Below are 11,924 nucleotides of genomic sequence, written 5' to 3'. Positions count from 1 at the left end.
CAGTGCGTGGAGGTCAAATATTCATAAGAAGGGAGGGCCATATTGTATAGATTTCACTAAGATTTGACTCGATTTGTTTTTGTTACTTCGATAGATGGTGTTGAGAGTATATGTCTTCGCAGAGTTGGTAGCAATACAAGTGGTTTTATATTTGTAAATTTATCGGCTCCTTCTCTTACGGTAAAACGATAGAGCACTATAACATATGTCTACATTCAGATTTCAATCTATCAGACCAGAAATGGCTTCAATGGACTCTGTCCCAACCACTCCGTATCGTCGTCTGCACCGGCTTTAAGATACTCAATAGCTTTCTCCGTCCACTCTAGGCTGTCTTCTTCGGTGAATCCCCAGAGCATCGCGCCTCCTTGTCCAAGAAAATATAGTACAAAGACTCCGACAGCTACAGCCACCTTGCGTACGAACGCTTTGTCGACAATAGAGCTATCGGTGTGGCGTTTGTAGGCCACCAAGAATGATGAAAGGAGACCTCGATCCCCAAACTCCGCCTCCATGATTATGGCTTCGGCTACAAACATGCGGAGGTCGCATGTCGGATCGCCGTAGTGGCAAAGCTCCCAATCAACGATGGTCATGCCGGGAAGCTCTCCCTCCTTGTTGCTTTTGCTCAAAACAACGTTCGATGGCCGGAAATCCCAGGGTGTTAATGTTCGGATAGGAGAAGGCGTGCGTAAGACTTTCAGGACGCTCTCAATCTCATCATCTGTGGGAAGAACAGACCGAACAGCTTGTTCCTCCATACCTCCAGGGCCCGAGAAGAATTTATCCAAGGTTTCGTGCTGTGTATTCCAACCGTCGGGACCTATTGAGATACCAGCCTGATGTAAACATGCGAGCCACTTTCCTAGATGCGCACCAATGGCTGCCATATCCGACGAATCATCAGTCATAAAAGCCGTACGCAAGTCCACGTCCCCAGCCCAGCTCATGATGAAGCCGTTGTGCGTCTCTCGGAGCACGGAGGGGACCCGGACGGACGGTTCCTGGCGACAAGCCTCGGCGACAGCCTTAGACTTCAAGGCCTCAACTTCAGTGTGTAATCGTCCCGCGTCGACAGCAACTGGCCCTCCCTTGGCCATACTGTCAGCACACTTCAATACAACAGGCTCTTCCACACTGTAGACGTTCGAAGAAATTGCTGTATCCTTGTAGCCATCGAGTCGCCAAAGGTAGCATGAGGTACCTCCTTCTAGAGGAGTGATTTTCTCAGAGACAATTCCATGCTCACTGAGATATCCGTCAATCCCGCCAGTCCAGTCACATGGACAGTCTGGGAGCTGATGGCTTGACTGTTCAGCAGACATGTCGGACTTGAACCGTTCTGATGTGGATTGGTAGGTGTGTCGAGTGTGGTGATAGTCGAGAGTTGTGCAAGTTTCAAGGTACAGCGTGGTTGATTCACATTCGAGAAAAGAGCCGAGTATCCTATATCTCAGAAAGCGGTGTGGAGGGAGGGGGGGGGGGGGGGGTGAATCTCGAGATATTGAAACAATGGGTCGGAAAGCTGTCACCCGAGCACCTCTAGCCACACGACTCATGAAGCTAATAAATTGAGCGGTAATCTGTCATTGAGGTTCCACTATTTAAAAAAGTCGCCGACTTCTCTTCCATCAAGGCAGCATCGTTGTTTTCGTGGGCCTCTAAATGGGGGTTTATTCAACAAGGAGCGGCTCCGCTCTCGTAAACCTTAATTCAGGCCACCCCCCTCGGAGCCTCGTCATCGGTTCCGTCACATCCTGTCGACCAGGATGCCCCGGCAACTCAACATCTCGTCTCGTAAACCTTAATTCAAGTTCCCCTGAGCCTCGTCGCCGGCGCCGGTCCATCCTATCGATCAGGGGTCCTGGTAACTCGGCATCGGAAACCTAATCCCCATGTTGATAAATTGTGCGATGACCGTTCCGAGACCTCACAATCAGATTCAACACTTTTCTCGTTACACCAGCCACAAGTAGCAACAATGGCCAGCAGTTTTACGCCACCAGCCACCCAAAAAGCGGTAGTATTGGACGATAAGGATCAGCCCTTGATACGAGATGAGGCGCCGTGTCCGAAACTTCCCCCGGACCAGGTTTTGGTGCGTACTGATGCTGTCGCGCTGAATCCCAGCGACACCAAAATGCGAGGTGGGTTCGCAATTCCGTATGGTACCCTCGGTGCCGACTATGCGGGTACTGTTGTCGCCATGGGGTCCGACGTCACCGGTATCGCTGTAGGCGACAGGGTGTGTGGGGCACAAAACATCATGTTCAAGACCACGGCCGAGCAAGCCGCTTTCGCAGAGTATAATGTAACCAGGGGCAAGACTTGGATGAAGATCCCCGACTCTTGGAGCACCGAGGCTGCCGCTTCATTGCCTGTCGGTATAAGCACCGCCGGCCTGGCCATGAAGTTGTTAGGCATACCACTGCCTGGGGAACCGGCCGCGGAACCGGCCACTGTCCTTGTTTATGGAGGAAGCACTGCAACGGCAACTATTGCGATGCAGCTAATTCGCTTGTACGTTGAAAAGATTCCATATTCCAAGTTGTCCAAATTCTCTTGACTGACACATTTAGGTCTGGATTCATTCCTATTGCCACATGCTCGCCCAAGAATTTCCAACTTGCCAAGAAGAATGGTGCCGAAGAAGTCTTTGACTACCACGATGAACAGTGTGCGGAGAAGATTGTGAGTTCCACCAGCGCTCCAGCTCTCATGTGGCCTTTTCTCCAGAACTACTTCAACAACTAATTGTCATCTAATTTAGCGCAAGTACACAAAGGGAAATTTAAAATACGCATTGGACTGCATTGTCAACGTTGAGTCTACAACGGCTTGTTTCAAAGCCATTGGCCGTGTGGGGGGCAAATATGTAGCACTCGACCCTTTCCCAGCGTATGCTGCAACCCGAAAGGTAGTAAAGACTGACTTTGTTATTGGACCGCTCATTTTCGGCGAAGGCTGTACGTGGCCTGAACCTTATGGAAGACCACCATCTGAGGAGATGCGCCAATTTGGCGTCAAGTTGTGGCAGGTTGCTCAGGAGTTAGTGGAACAAGGAAAGTTGCAACACCACCCGTTGCATATTGTGGACGGCGGATTTGAAGCCATTCTAGAGGGAATGAACCTTGTGCGCAAAGGACAGGTATCTGGGGAAAAATATGTGGTTAGAATGAATTAGCCTGCAAAGCATCAAGACAGAGTATACTGACTGACTCAATTGTCGTGACTGTATGCAGACTTGTGGAAGGCGTATAGATCAGATGTAAGTATGGCCGGCTTTATTAACGACTTTGTTTTAAAATTATTAAGTTCACTAGTACACCATATTTTTGTTCTATAGAACTACACATATTGATGCATTAAAGCTGGCACGTGTCCAACTGTATTAACTTTCAACGTTAATGCATTTAAGCGTGTGTTAGTTATCAATCTTATTCCCAAGGTTTGCGTGTCAATCAAAGCTAGAGCCGATATTGGACAACAAGTAATCTTCTAAAGTTAGAAAATCAGAAACAAATACATCTTTAATCAGAAAATTTGCCATGATGTTACGGTTACTTTTTCTCCACCCTCAACAGCCCCTGTCACAAGAATCAAAGCGGGACAAGAACCGCAAATGGCAAATGGTCACTGAGCTTCAACATAGGTTTCTAAAATAAATAATATGTTTTGACGGTTTGGTTTCATAAACCTTGGCGTATTCTTCTTGGACAACAAAAAATTTAGTCGTAGTTTCCGACCTTAAAATAAATATCTACGTCTCATCTTGGACCTAAAAATACAGAAGTTCTTATGCTTCCGAACTGCTTCACAAGTGCACTCTCACCGAATCTTTGAATTTCTGTTTGATCAAGAGATAACAGAACCTCTAGTCCACCACCGTCTCTGGCCGACAGCCGAGGAAGAACGATTGGGCGTACTCTGGTCGGAAAGGTACCAAAACGAACTGCTTCACATCTCCCCACAACATCGCCCCAGTCGAGTTCGCATACTCCCTGGTCCGCCCAGGATGTTATCATCAAGGCCTGTATGGGCCGCTGAGTAATCCGCGAGAGATCCGGCTGTGAAGCTGTAAATGTGATTGCAGCGCGCATTTTCTCGCCATCTACGTTTGCGATGGCGGAGCGAACTGTCGCCGAAATTTTAGCTAGTAGCCGAGCCTTTCCAGGTTCCAGTATTTCCTCATCATTCCTCAAGTCCTGTTTTCCGATTGCAGGGTTTGAAGATAGTGAGAGGAGATCTTCCGTCGATGCCATGACTGAGGCACGGCCACAGGCTGCACCGAGGTAGTCATTTGACAGCGGAGGGTTCCAACGCGAGCGGAAGTTGACGGGAAACGCCATGTGAGACACGTTGCTGAGATCATTGTTCGTAGAAGAAGGATCGTACTCGGCCCAGACAACTGCACTCCAGAGCAGAGCTATAAGGACGTCACTGGTAGATACCCATGAAGTTCCGGGATCTCCAAGAGCCGGGATCTGGGCGTTAACTGCTTTTTTGAGTTGCTCTAGTGCCTGAGGCTTGAAGTGGAAGATGGCGGTAGTGTATTGTGGAGCATTCGTAGAAGGTCGTGCATCCGTCGAAGTTTTTGCCGAAACACAAGTGTCCTGATAGAATAGTCCATCTGGTATAGACACGGTGGGGTCGCTCACCGGAGCGGAAGCGCCGAGATTACAGAGGACAGACCGGTCTAGCCACCTGTGATCAAAACCAGCTCCTGTTGAAGATCCAGTACGACAGTATGAAGCCCAAAGCTTGACCAAAGATCCGAACCCAGTCATATCCGTTACGGAGTGATGCAAGCCCACGTATAGAAAGGCGCCGCCCTGCACCAGAGTGAGCCTGGCCCAGAATACCGGCACCGGCGTGGGCAAAGGTCGCTTCAGTGTGTTTGGGACAATAATGTCATTTCTGTTGAATGTCGGTAGTGGGAAGTGGTCTTGCTTCAGAGCTTCGTAGTCCAACTTGCCTGACAGGTCTTGCCAGCTGAAAACGTCGCCAACAGTCCGGTAAGGATCACTGAGTGCGACTGAGCCGAGAGGATGGTCCTGACTGACAACCCCTGACAACAAAAAGGGAATATCAGTGACAAGATGGGAGATACCATCTTCGAGGCTCTGACGGAGTTTGGGGTTGCTTGATGGAAAACAGTAGATCTGAGGCATGTAATACCGTGGCATTAACCAATCGATTGGAGACAGGCGTTTGGCCTCGAACTGTGTGTGGCTGCTAGAGTCCATGGTGGGGTGAGTGCTCGCGTAGGATATTGCCGGTTGACCCACATTCAAGGTGCGAGCAGTAGATCTCATGTGTTCGAGATGACTCTCGTTGACGACAGGACTGAATCATATATCAACAAGTGATGTCTCGGAAGTTTCGCATCGACCCGATCAGTGCATCATGCACAGAGTCCAAGGATTACGCTAGCAAAAAGAAATTAAAAGCCCTGGACATGGGTTTCGAGCTTGTTCTATATCGATAAAGGTGTATACAGAATGGCTGAAGGTGGTCTAACAATAGGGTTCAAATGCGCCCGTCATTGGCCCCTGCAACAAGTTTCAAGTCTCCGTGGGAGACAAAAAAGTGATAACCAAATGAAGAATGGAGGGAAATCAATTCCGAGACTTTTGATCGCTTCATATGGATAAAATAACCCGACGATCCGTATGAGTCGTGTCTGCCCAGCTTTCCGGGGTAATTTTAGTGCACCTACCAATGGGAGCAATGGCAGCAAGGATGGTCCAAACCTTGATAATGCTGGAGCGGCCCATTTCATCAGATCGGCTTGTTCGACCCGAATCCGAATCAATACGACAATACTGCTAGTTACGACAATGCCGAGCACAAACCATTTCGCAGCTGTCTTTATCTCCTTCACTTCTGACATGCCGGCATCCCTGTCCAACCACCGGTAACAGTCACACGAGCATGCCATCGTAACTCCCAAAGAGAAAATTGTGGTTGCTTATCAGATTAAGGGTATGGTTGAAGCAATTGATCTCATCAAGCTATAGTGGACCCTTTTCCAAAAATTCGACAATCCCCTTCAACATCAAGATCACTAGTTCTACCACTTCCACTCTTCGCCCTCCACTCTGCTATTTCCTAGGAGATACTCGTGGCCTCTTTGCACCATGCGGTGATATTGTGCATCAGCAAAACTTCTGGCTAGCAGAATGATTGTATTGCAATACAGTCCAATATTTTACCTATTCCATCTACAGGGTCTTAATTTCAAATTTCTTTCTCAAATGTGCCCCGAATCTTTTGATAACCAGCGCCACGGGTATGAAAAGCAGACTAATGAATGCTAGAAGGCTGTTTCCCCATCCGATGCCAAGGGAATCGTACAGCTTTAAACCTGACAGCGGCAGCAGCGCAGCTGCGATGGACCGCAAAACAGTCATTGCGGCGAGAGCTGATGCTGAGTAGATGGTGAAGGAGTCTACGAGAAACATCTGGAGGGACATGTAAACGAGAATGTTCCCTGCCGCAATAAGGGATGTTGCCATGATAGGCACCACCCAATGGACACGATACTGAATCGTCCAGCCGTAGATCAAGAGCCCGACTGGAAGCATCATACTTCCAAATGGCAGATGAAGGAGACGGTGTTCGGGCTGTATACCCTGTGCTCGTGCAGTCGGGCTGACTGTAGTCGTGTTGGTTTCAGTCGTAGTGTTTTGTTCAGAGGCTGCTTCGAACTTGGCAGCCTTTTTTCGAAGATACCGATCTGAGGTTATGGCATAGATTGCAACTCCGAGTATTGAACCGACACCCAAGCCAATGAATGCAAGACCAACAGTCGATGTGCTGAATCTATAATGCTCCTGAAACACTGTTGTCATAGATGTGAACATAAGGAATAGAATGGCATAGCTGATGCTGATGAAGAGAGCGCTGAGGGTAACGATAGGTGAGCGTACTAAGAGTTTCAGCGGGCGAATGATGCTGCGCTTGAAATAGTCAGCGGCAGAAAGGCCAAGGTCGTACTTGGACTTGAGGGACAAGTTTCCTGTCTCTTTCCGAAGCCTGGCAGTTTTGCGTTCCAGGAGTATGGGGTGATAAGACTCCCGGAAGGTAAACAGTATCAGTATTGATAAGACGCCGCTGGCAATTGCCACAACCCATTGCGTCCAACGCCAACCCCATGCAGCAGTGATGAATCCTCCAACGATAGGCCCGACTATAGGGCCTAGAAGAGAACCTGCAGCGGATACTGCCATAACACCAGCTCGCTTTTCCGGAGGCACCATATCGGTAATAGAACCAGCCCCAGTTGTCCCAAAGCAAGACCCAAAGATACCGCTTAACAGACGGAAAACAATCAATGAGTCCATATTTGGAGCTACAGCGCAAGCAATTGTGGCAGCGAGGAACCCAAAATTGCAAACATGGTATATCTTGACACGGCCGTACATTTCGGAAAGGGGTGCCATCAAAAGAGGGCCAAAGGCGAACCCCAAGATATCGACCGAGACAACAAAGGCTGCAAGTTCAGGACTATCGTTATTGAACTCTAGTACGACCTGGGGAACAGCAGGCGCGAATATGGCTTATTTCCAGTAAGTAAATGTGTTGGTATTGTTTTAAGGTCATGAGAAGTCTGGCTTACTAGATCCGAGGGGTGCGATGAAGTTGGCTATGTTGATCAACCCGCAGTTGAGCCTAGTTTGCCATGCAGGCCAGTTGTAAGGGTGTTCTGGATCACCATCACCATCCCATCCAACAATGTTGAAGGCGTTGTCGTTCAATGACGAAGACTCGATGCTCTCAGTTTCGGAACTCGAATTAACTACTGAAGTGCCATCCCCATTGGCGTTCGGTGGTATGTCAGTTTTCTCGGCCAGTTCTTCTTGTTTCCCGTCATCAGCTACTTTAGCGAAGTATCCCTCCGTCGACGGAGGGATTTCTTGATCTCGATCTGATGCTTCTAGCCGATCGAGCTCAAGTCCTACGCCTATCAGAGCTGGCTCGTCGTTGCGGATATCTCCATTGCGTTCTGTCATTATCGGCACGCTGTTCATTCTCATTGTGCTGGAAACAGGAGGGAAGAGGCGTTATCAACGGAGTTGTCGTTTAGCACCAAAGAAGGAAATTGAGTCTCAGACTTCGTAGAGAGATTGTCAACAGGAAGTTGAACATGGAGATTTGGGAGCCGAATTCGTAACCCTTACTTGCGGGGATTCCTTTTTTGGCTGGGAGTAGACCCAGGCCGGAAGGCAACATGCATAGCCGGCATAAATTCACTGTACTTTGGAGTAAGCGTACGGAAACGTACGGAAGACGCATTGCGGGATGTGGAATGATCCTGCCGACGACACCGGTCTGCCGTTCATCTGTTTGAGTCGTCCTATCTCGTCATAACCGGGGAACAATGCAACCTCTATTTAAGATACTTTCCCTGTCAACCGCATAGCCGGCCTGTTAAATTGATATAGGCACTCCTGCCGTCGTGCATGTTATTCAGACGATGTTCAAGTCTCCTGGTCCCCACATAGTGGTATGGACCCTGTTGACGAGAGTTTCCTTCCCGCCCCACCACCTCCCACCGGAACGTGACGAGGCACTACTATGAATCTGACCAGTAAGTTTAGTATCCGAACGTGGACTTGGCGACCCCACAGGGATCACACGTCAGGCGGTGACAAAAAGTTCGGCTGATATGAAGCTCGGCCGGAGATATCCGTGCACGGAGTCGAAGTTCAGACAATGCTTCGTGGGTATGATTCGAATCGTCTCAGGTTGTGATCCGACATGTCTTCTACGGTGACATATTGTGTCTTCGTGATCCTAGAAGCAGGATTGACCGGGGTACTAGGCCCATATCATCGTCGGATGTGACTCGGATACCAATCTTGACTGGGAAAATCCGCTACGAGTCATTGCCCATCCCTACACCTGGTGCTGTCGATATATTGCCCGCCTGCGGGGGGAGTACAGGTGAGCGGATGAACCAGATGTACAATGAAGGAGATTCGCATGCTATGCAATGATTATCGGCTCTGTGGCCTACAACATATTGCCAATCCTACACATTTGCCATATCACAGCACCCGCCATCTTCCAATTCAAGTTGGCTCAGCATATAGCAGTTGAATTTGGCTTAACCTATTTCCTCTTTCCATTAGTCGAACGACTGCGATTCTTCTTTCTTTAGTTATCCCTTTTGTATAGTACACAACATGGGGGATTTTCACCTCGGCACAGTCGCCATGCCGACAGGAAATCAGGCAGAGCTCGAACGGAACCTACGGAGTATGTGGGCCGACATTCTCAGGGTCAATGAAGCCGACCTCTCCAACGATAAGTCTTTTGTCGCCGTAGGTGGCGATTCTCTAGCCGCTCTGCATGTGAGCTCAAAGTGTCGCCGGCTAGGCTACGAGGTATCGGCGAGTCAGATCATGCAACTCGATACCATTGAAGCCATAGCTACTGCTGTTTCGCGGATCAATTCTCTCCCTACGCCGCCCGAGAGCCCGCCGCCACCCTTGGGTGCGGACAAGTTTGGACTCTCGCCTGTTCAGAAACTCCAACTCCAGGCCGACCATGTAGTTGGGAATGCTTTCCGTCACCAGAATCACCTTTTGCAGGTGCGACGCGATATCAGAGACGATGAGTTACGGGGCGCCTTGAGAATGCTTGTTGAGATTCACCCAATGCTTCGCACTAGGCTCTGTCGTCTCGCAGAGAGCGAAGATGTGGGCTATCAGCAAGTAATATCGAGCGAAGTTGATAATGCCTTCGCTATGCGCATTCACTCTGCCACACAAAGCGATTCACAACGCTCTGCTCTCGATTTCCAACCGAAAATTGAACTTGATGCCTTTAAGGGGCCAGTCTTTGGAGCCGAGCTTTTTCATGTGCATACGGAGTCCGGAATAACCAGTGTTTTGAGTCTCACAGCTCTTGAACTAGTTATTGACTTTTACTCTTGGAGAATCATAACTCAAGATCTGGAAGACTGGCTTGAACATGGAAAGACACCCCCATCTGAGACCACGTCATTTCCGACCTGGCTCAAAGCCCTCAACACCCACGCAAAGTCCATTGCTGGTCCGTCCAGCATGCTTCCATCGCCTATAACCGCAGACTCAGCAGCGGTTGCCAAGTTCTGGAGCATTGAGAACACTCCGAACCTGTTTCAGGATATCCGCGACTACTCTTTCGTTCTCGACAATCCCACCAGCGCAGGGTTGGTTGATTGGCAAAAACAGGCGGGAGTTGACACCGTCGACGTGCTTCTAGGCACGTTGATGTTCTCCTTCGCGGCCGTTTTCGGGCAAGACCACGTCCCGGCCGCTTTTAATGGAGGTCATGGCCGTGAACAATTCAAGGCGGGCTTGGATGTTTCCCAAACAGTTGGTTGTTTTGGTATATTCAGCCCCATCACCATAGAGCCCCGTTGTCCTACCATCTCGGATGCCATCCAGCAGGTTCGAAAGGCCAGAACGTCAAATCTCTACAACGGCCTCTCCTACTCAGCAGCCCAGCTTCAGCTTCCAACCAACAAAAGGCCTTTCAACTTCCCAATGGAGATTTTGTTCAATTATTGGGGATTTTGCAAGTCTTCGGCCAGACCAGGTGGTTTTCTAGAGCCGTTTGAGGGGCAACCTCAGTTCCCGAATTCAGGGCCCAAACCTAGCAGTCCTGGTGCGGATGCGTCCCGCCTCAGCCTCATCGAAGTTCAAGTTGTGAGAGAAGAGAGTGGCCTCAGATTCAAGTTTGAATACAACCGGAAGATGCGACGGACGCAGTACCTCTTCAAGTGGTTCGGCCACATCAAGTCGACCTGCATGTCACTGGCCAACCAGGCCTCCCTCGAACCTGGCAGGCCTCTAGTCTCGAAGCAGCTAAGCACGGCGAAGCCTGCAGCCAGTCCATTCATAGAGGCTGTTCATCAAGGTCTAAAGAGCTCCAGCCTGGGAGCCACGGATTACAATCTCGAAGATGCTTACGCGTGTCCGCCTGTTCAACAGGGGATGCTCGTGAGCATGCTTAACCAACGGGCCTCCATTTATGACGCACACCTCCTATTTCGATTCAATGCCGCGCCGAAAGAGCAATCCGTTGACCAAAGCAAGTTCGAGAAGGCTTGGCTAAAGGTTATCCGCAAGAACACGATGCTGCGCACAGTTTTTGTTGAGTCTTCTGGAGGCAAAGTGTCTTCTCCTTTTTGCATGGGCGTGTTGCAAAACGTCAAAACTTCCGATGTGGTGAGGTACAAGACATGTGCCAACGAGGAAGATGTCGTCCTCGACTACGAAATGGAGACGAAAAAGCCGTCGAACAATCCGCTCAGCGCGCTTCCCCTAGCCTGCTTGACCATATACCAGGTTTCAAATAGCTCTCGGTCTATCTATTGCTACTTGCGCAAAAATCACCTGATGATGGACGCCATCTCTTCCATGTGCATCATCACTCAACTCCTGGAGGGTTACGTTGGAAAGCTGGACGAGGAGGTCGTTCCATATTACGAGTACGTCAAGTACATTGAGCGACAAAACCGAAATCCCTCGATGGACAGATTCTGGAACAGATACCTCAAAAACTTGATTCCCTGTTGGTTTCCACCTTTGACGGCGCTGAACGAGCGGAAGGTTGTCGAGGCAACTAAGACAACCGAGCTCATCCCACTCTGCGATACACCCACGATCCAGGCATTCTGCCGGAAATACCGTCTTACCATATCAAACGTTGCATATGCAGCGTGGTCATTGACTCTGAGCCGCTATACAAACCAAAAGGAAGTGTGTTTTGGGTACCCAGTATCAGGGAGAGCACTTCCAGTCCGCAATATTGAGACGATTATTGGCCCCAGGTAACTATTACTCTTCTTCTATGGTCTCGCTTTGCCATTAATGGAGTGCTAACGTCTTCTAGTAAGTGTTTTATCTAGATATTAACGACCTCCTCCC

General features: G+C 49.4%; 5 protein-coding genes across 5 annotated transcripts; 2 read left to right on the top strand and 3 right to left on the bottom strand.

Moving 5' to 3' along the window:
• Positions 1 to 230: 230 nt before the first annotated feature.
• On the bottom strand, positions 231 to 1,100 carry EsH8_VI_001142 (phosphotransferase family protein; the record flags this gene model as incomplete). Its single annotated transcript, XM_083272395.1, has 1 exon — positions 231 to 1,100. One exon carries the CDS (start codon positions 1,098 to 1,100, stop codon positions 231 to 233), a length of 870 nt encoding a protein of 289 aa, XP_083127569.1.
• Positions 1,101 to 1,981: 881 nt separating this feature from the next.
• EsH8_VI_001141 (zinc-binding alcohol dehydrogenase family protein) lies at positions 1,982 to 2,754 on the top strand (the record flags this gene model as incomplete). The annotated part of the gene is made up of 2 exons (XM_083272394.1): positions 1,982 to 2,520; positions 2,580 to 2,754. 2 exons carry the CDS (start codon positions 1,982 to 1,984, stop codon positions 2,752 to 2,754), a joined length of 714 nt encoding a protein of 237 aa, XP_083127568.1.
• A 1,120-nt stretch (positions 2,755 to 3,874) lies between these two features.
• On the bottom strand, positions 3,875 to 5,246 carry EsH8_VI_001140 (uncharacterized protein; the record flags this gene model as incomplete). The annotated part of the gene is made up of 2 exons (XM_083272393.1): positions 3,875 to 3,925; positions 3,972 to 5,246. 2 exons carry the CDS (start codon positions 5,244 to 5,246, stop codon positions 3,875 to 3,877), a joined length of 1,326 nt encoding a protein of 441 aa, XP_083127567.1.
• A 978-nt stretch (positions 5,247 to 6,224) lies between these two features.
• Positions 6,225 to 8,015, bottom strand: EsH8_VI_001139 (MFS transporter; the record flags this gene model as incomplete). Its single annotated transcript, XM_083272392.1, has 2 exons — positions 6,225 to 7,561; positions 7,622 to 8,015. The coding sequence occupies 2 exons, from the start codon at positions 8,013 to 8,015 to the stop codon at positions 6,225 to 6,227; spliced, it is 1,731 nt and encodes a 576-aa protein (XP_083127566.1).
• Positions 8,016 to 10,073: 2,058 nt separating this feature from the next.
• EsH8_VI_001138 (uncharacterized protein) lies at positions 10,074 to 11,831 on the top strand (the record flags this gene model as incomplete). Its single annotated transcript, XM_083272391.1, has 1 exon — positions 10,074 to 11,831. The coding sequence occupies one exon, from the start codon at positions 10,074 to 10,076 to the stop codon at positions 11,829 to 11,831; it is 1,758 nt and encodes a 585-aa protein (XP_083127565.1).
• Positions 11,832 to 11,924: the final 93 nt, after the last annotated feature.

This window comes from Colletotrichum jinshuiense, chromosome 6, assembly GCF_051148585.1.
Source record: "Colletotrichum jinshuiense chromosome 6, complete sequence".
In the NCBI taxonomy this organism is placed as follows: Eukaryota; Fungi; Ascomycota; class Sordariomycetes; order Glomerellales; family Glomerellaceae; genus Colletotrichum; species Colletotrichum jinshuiense.
Note: the sequence above shows the minus strand (reverse complement) of the source record. Positions and strands in the feature narration are given on the sequence as shown.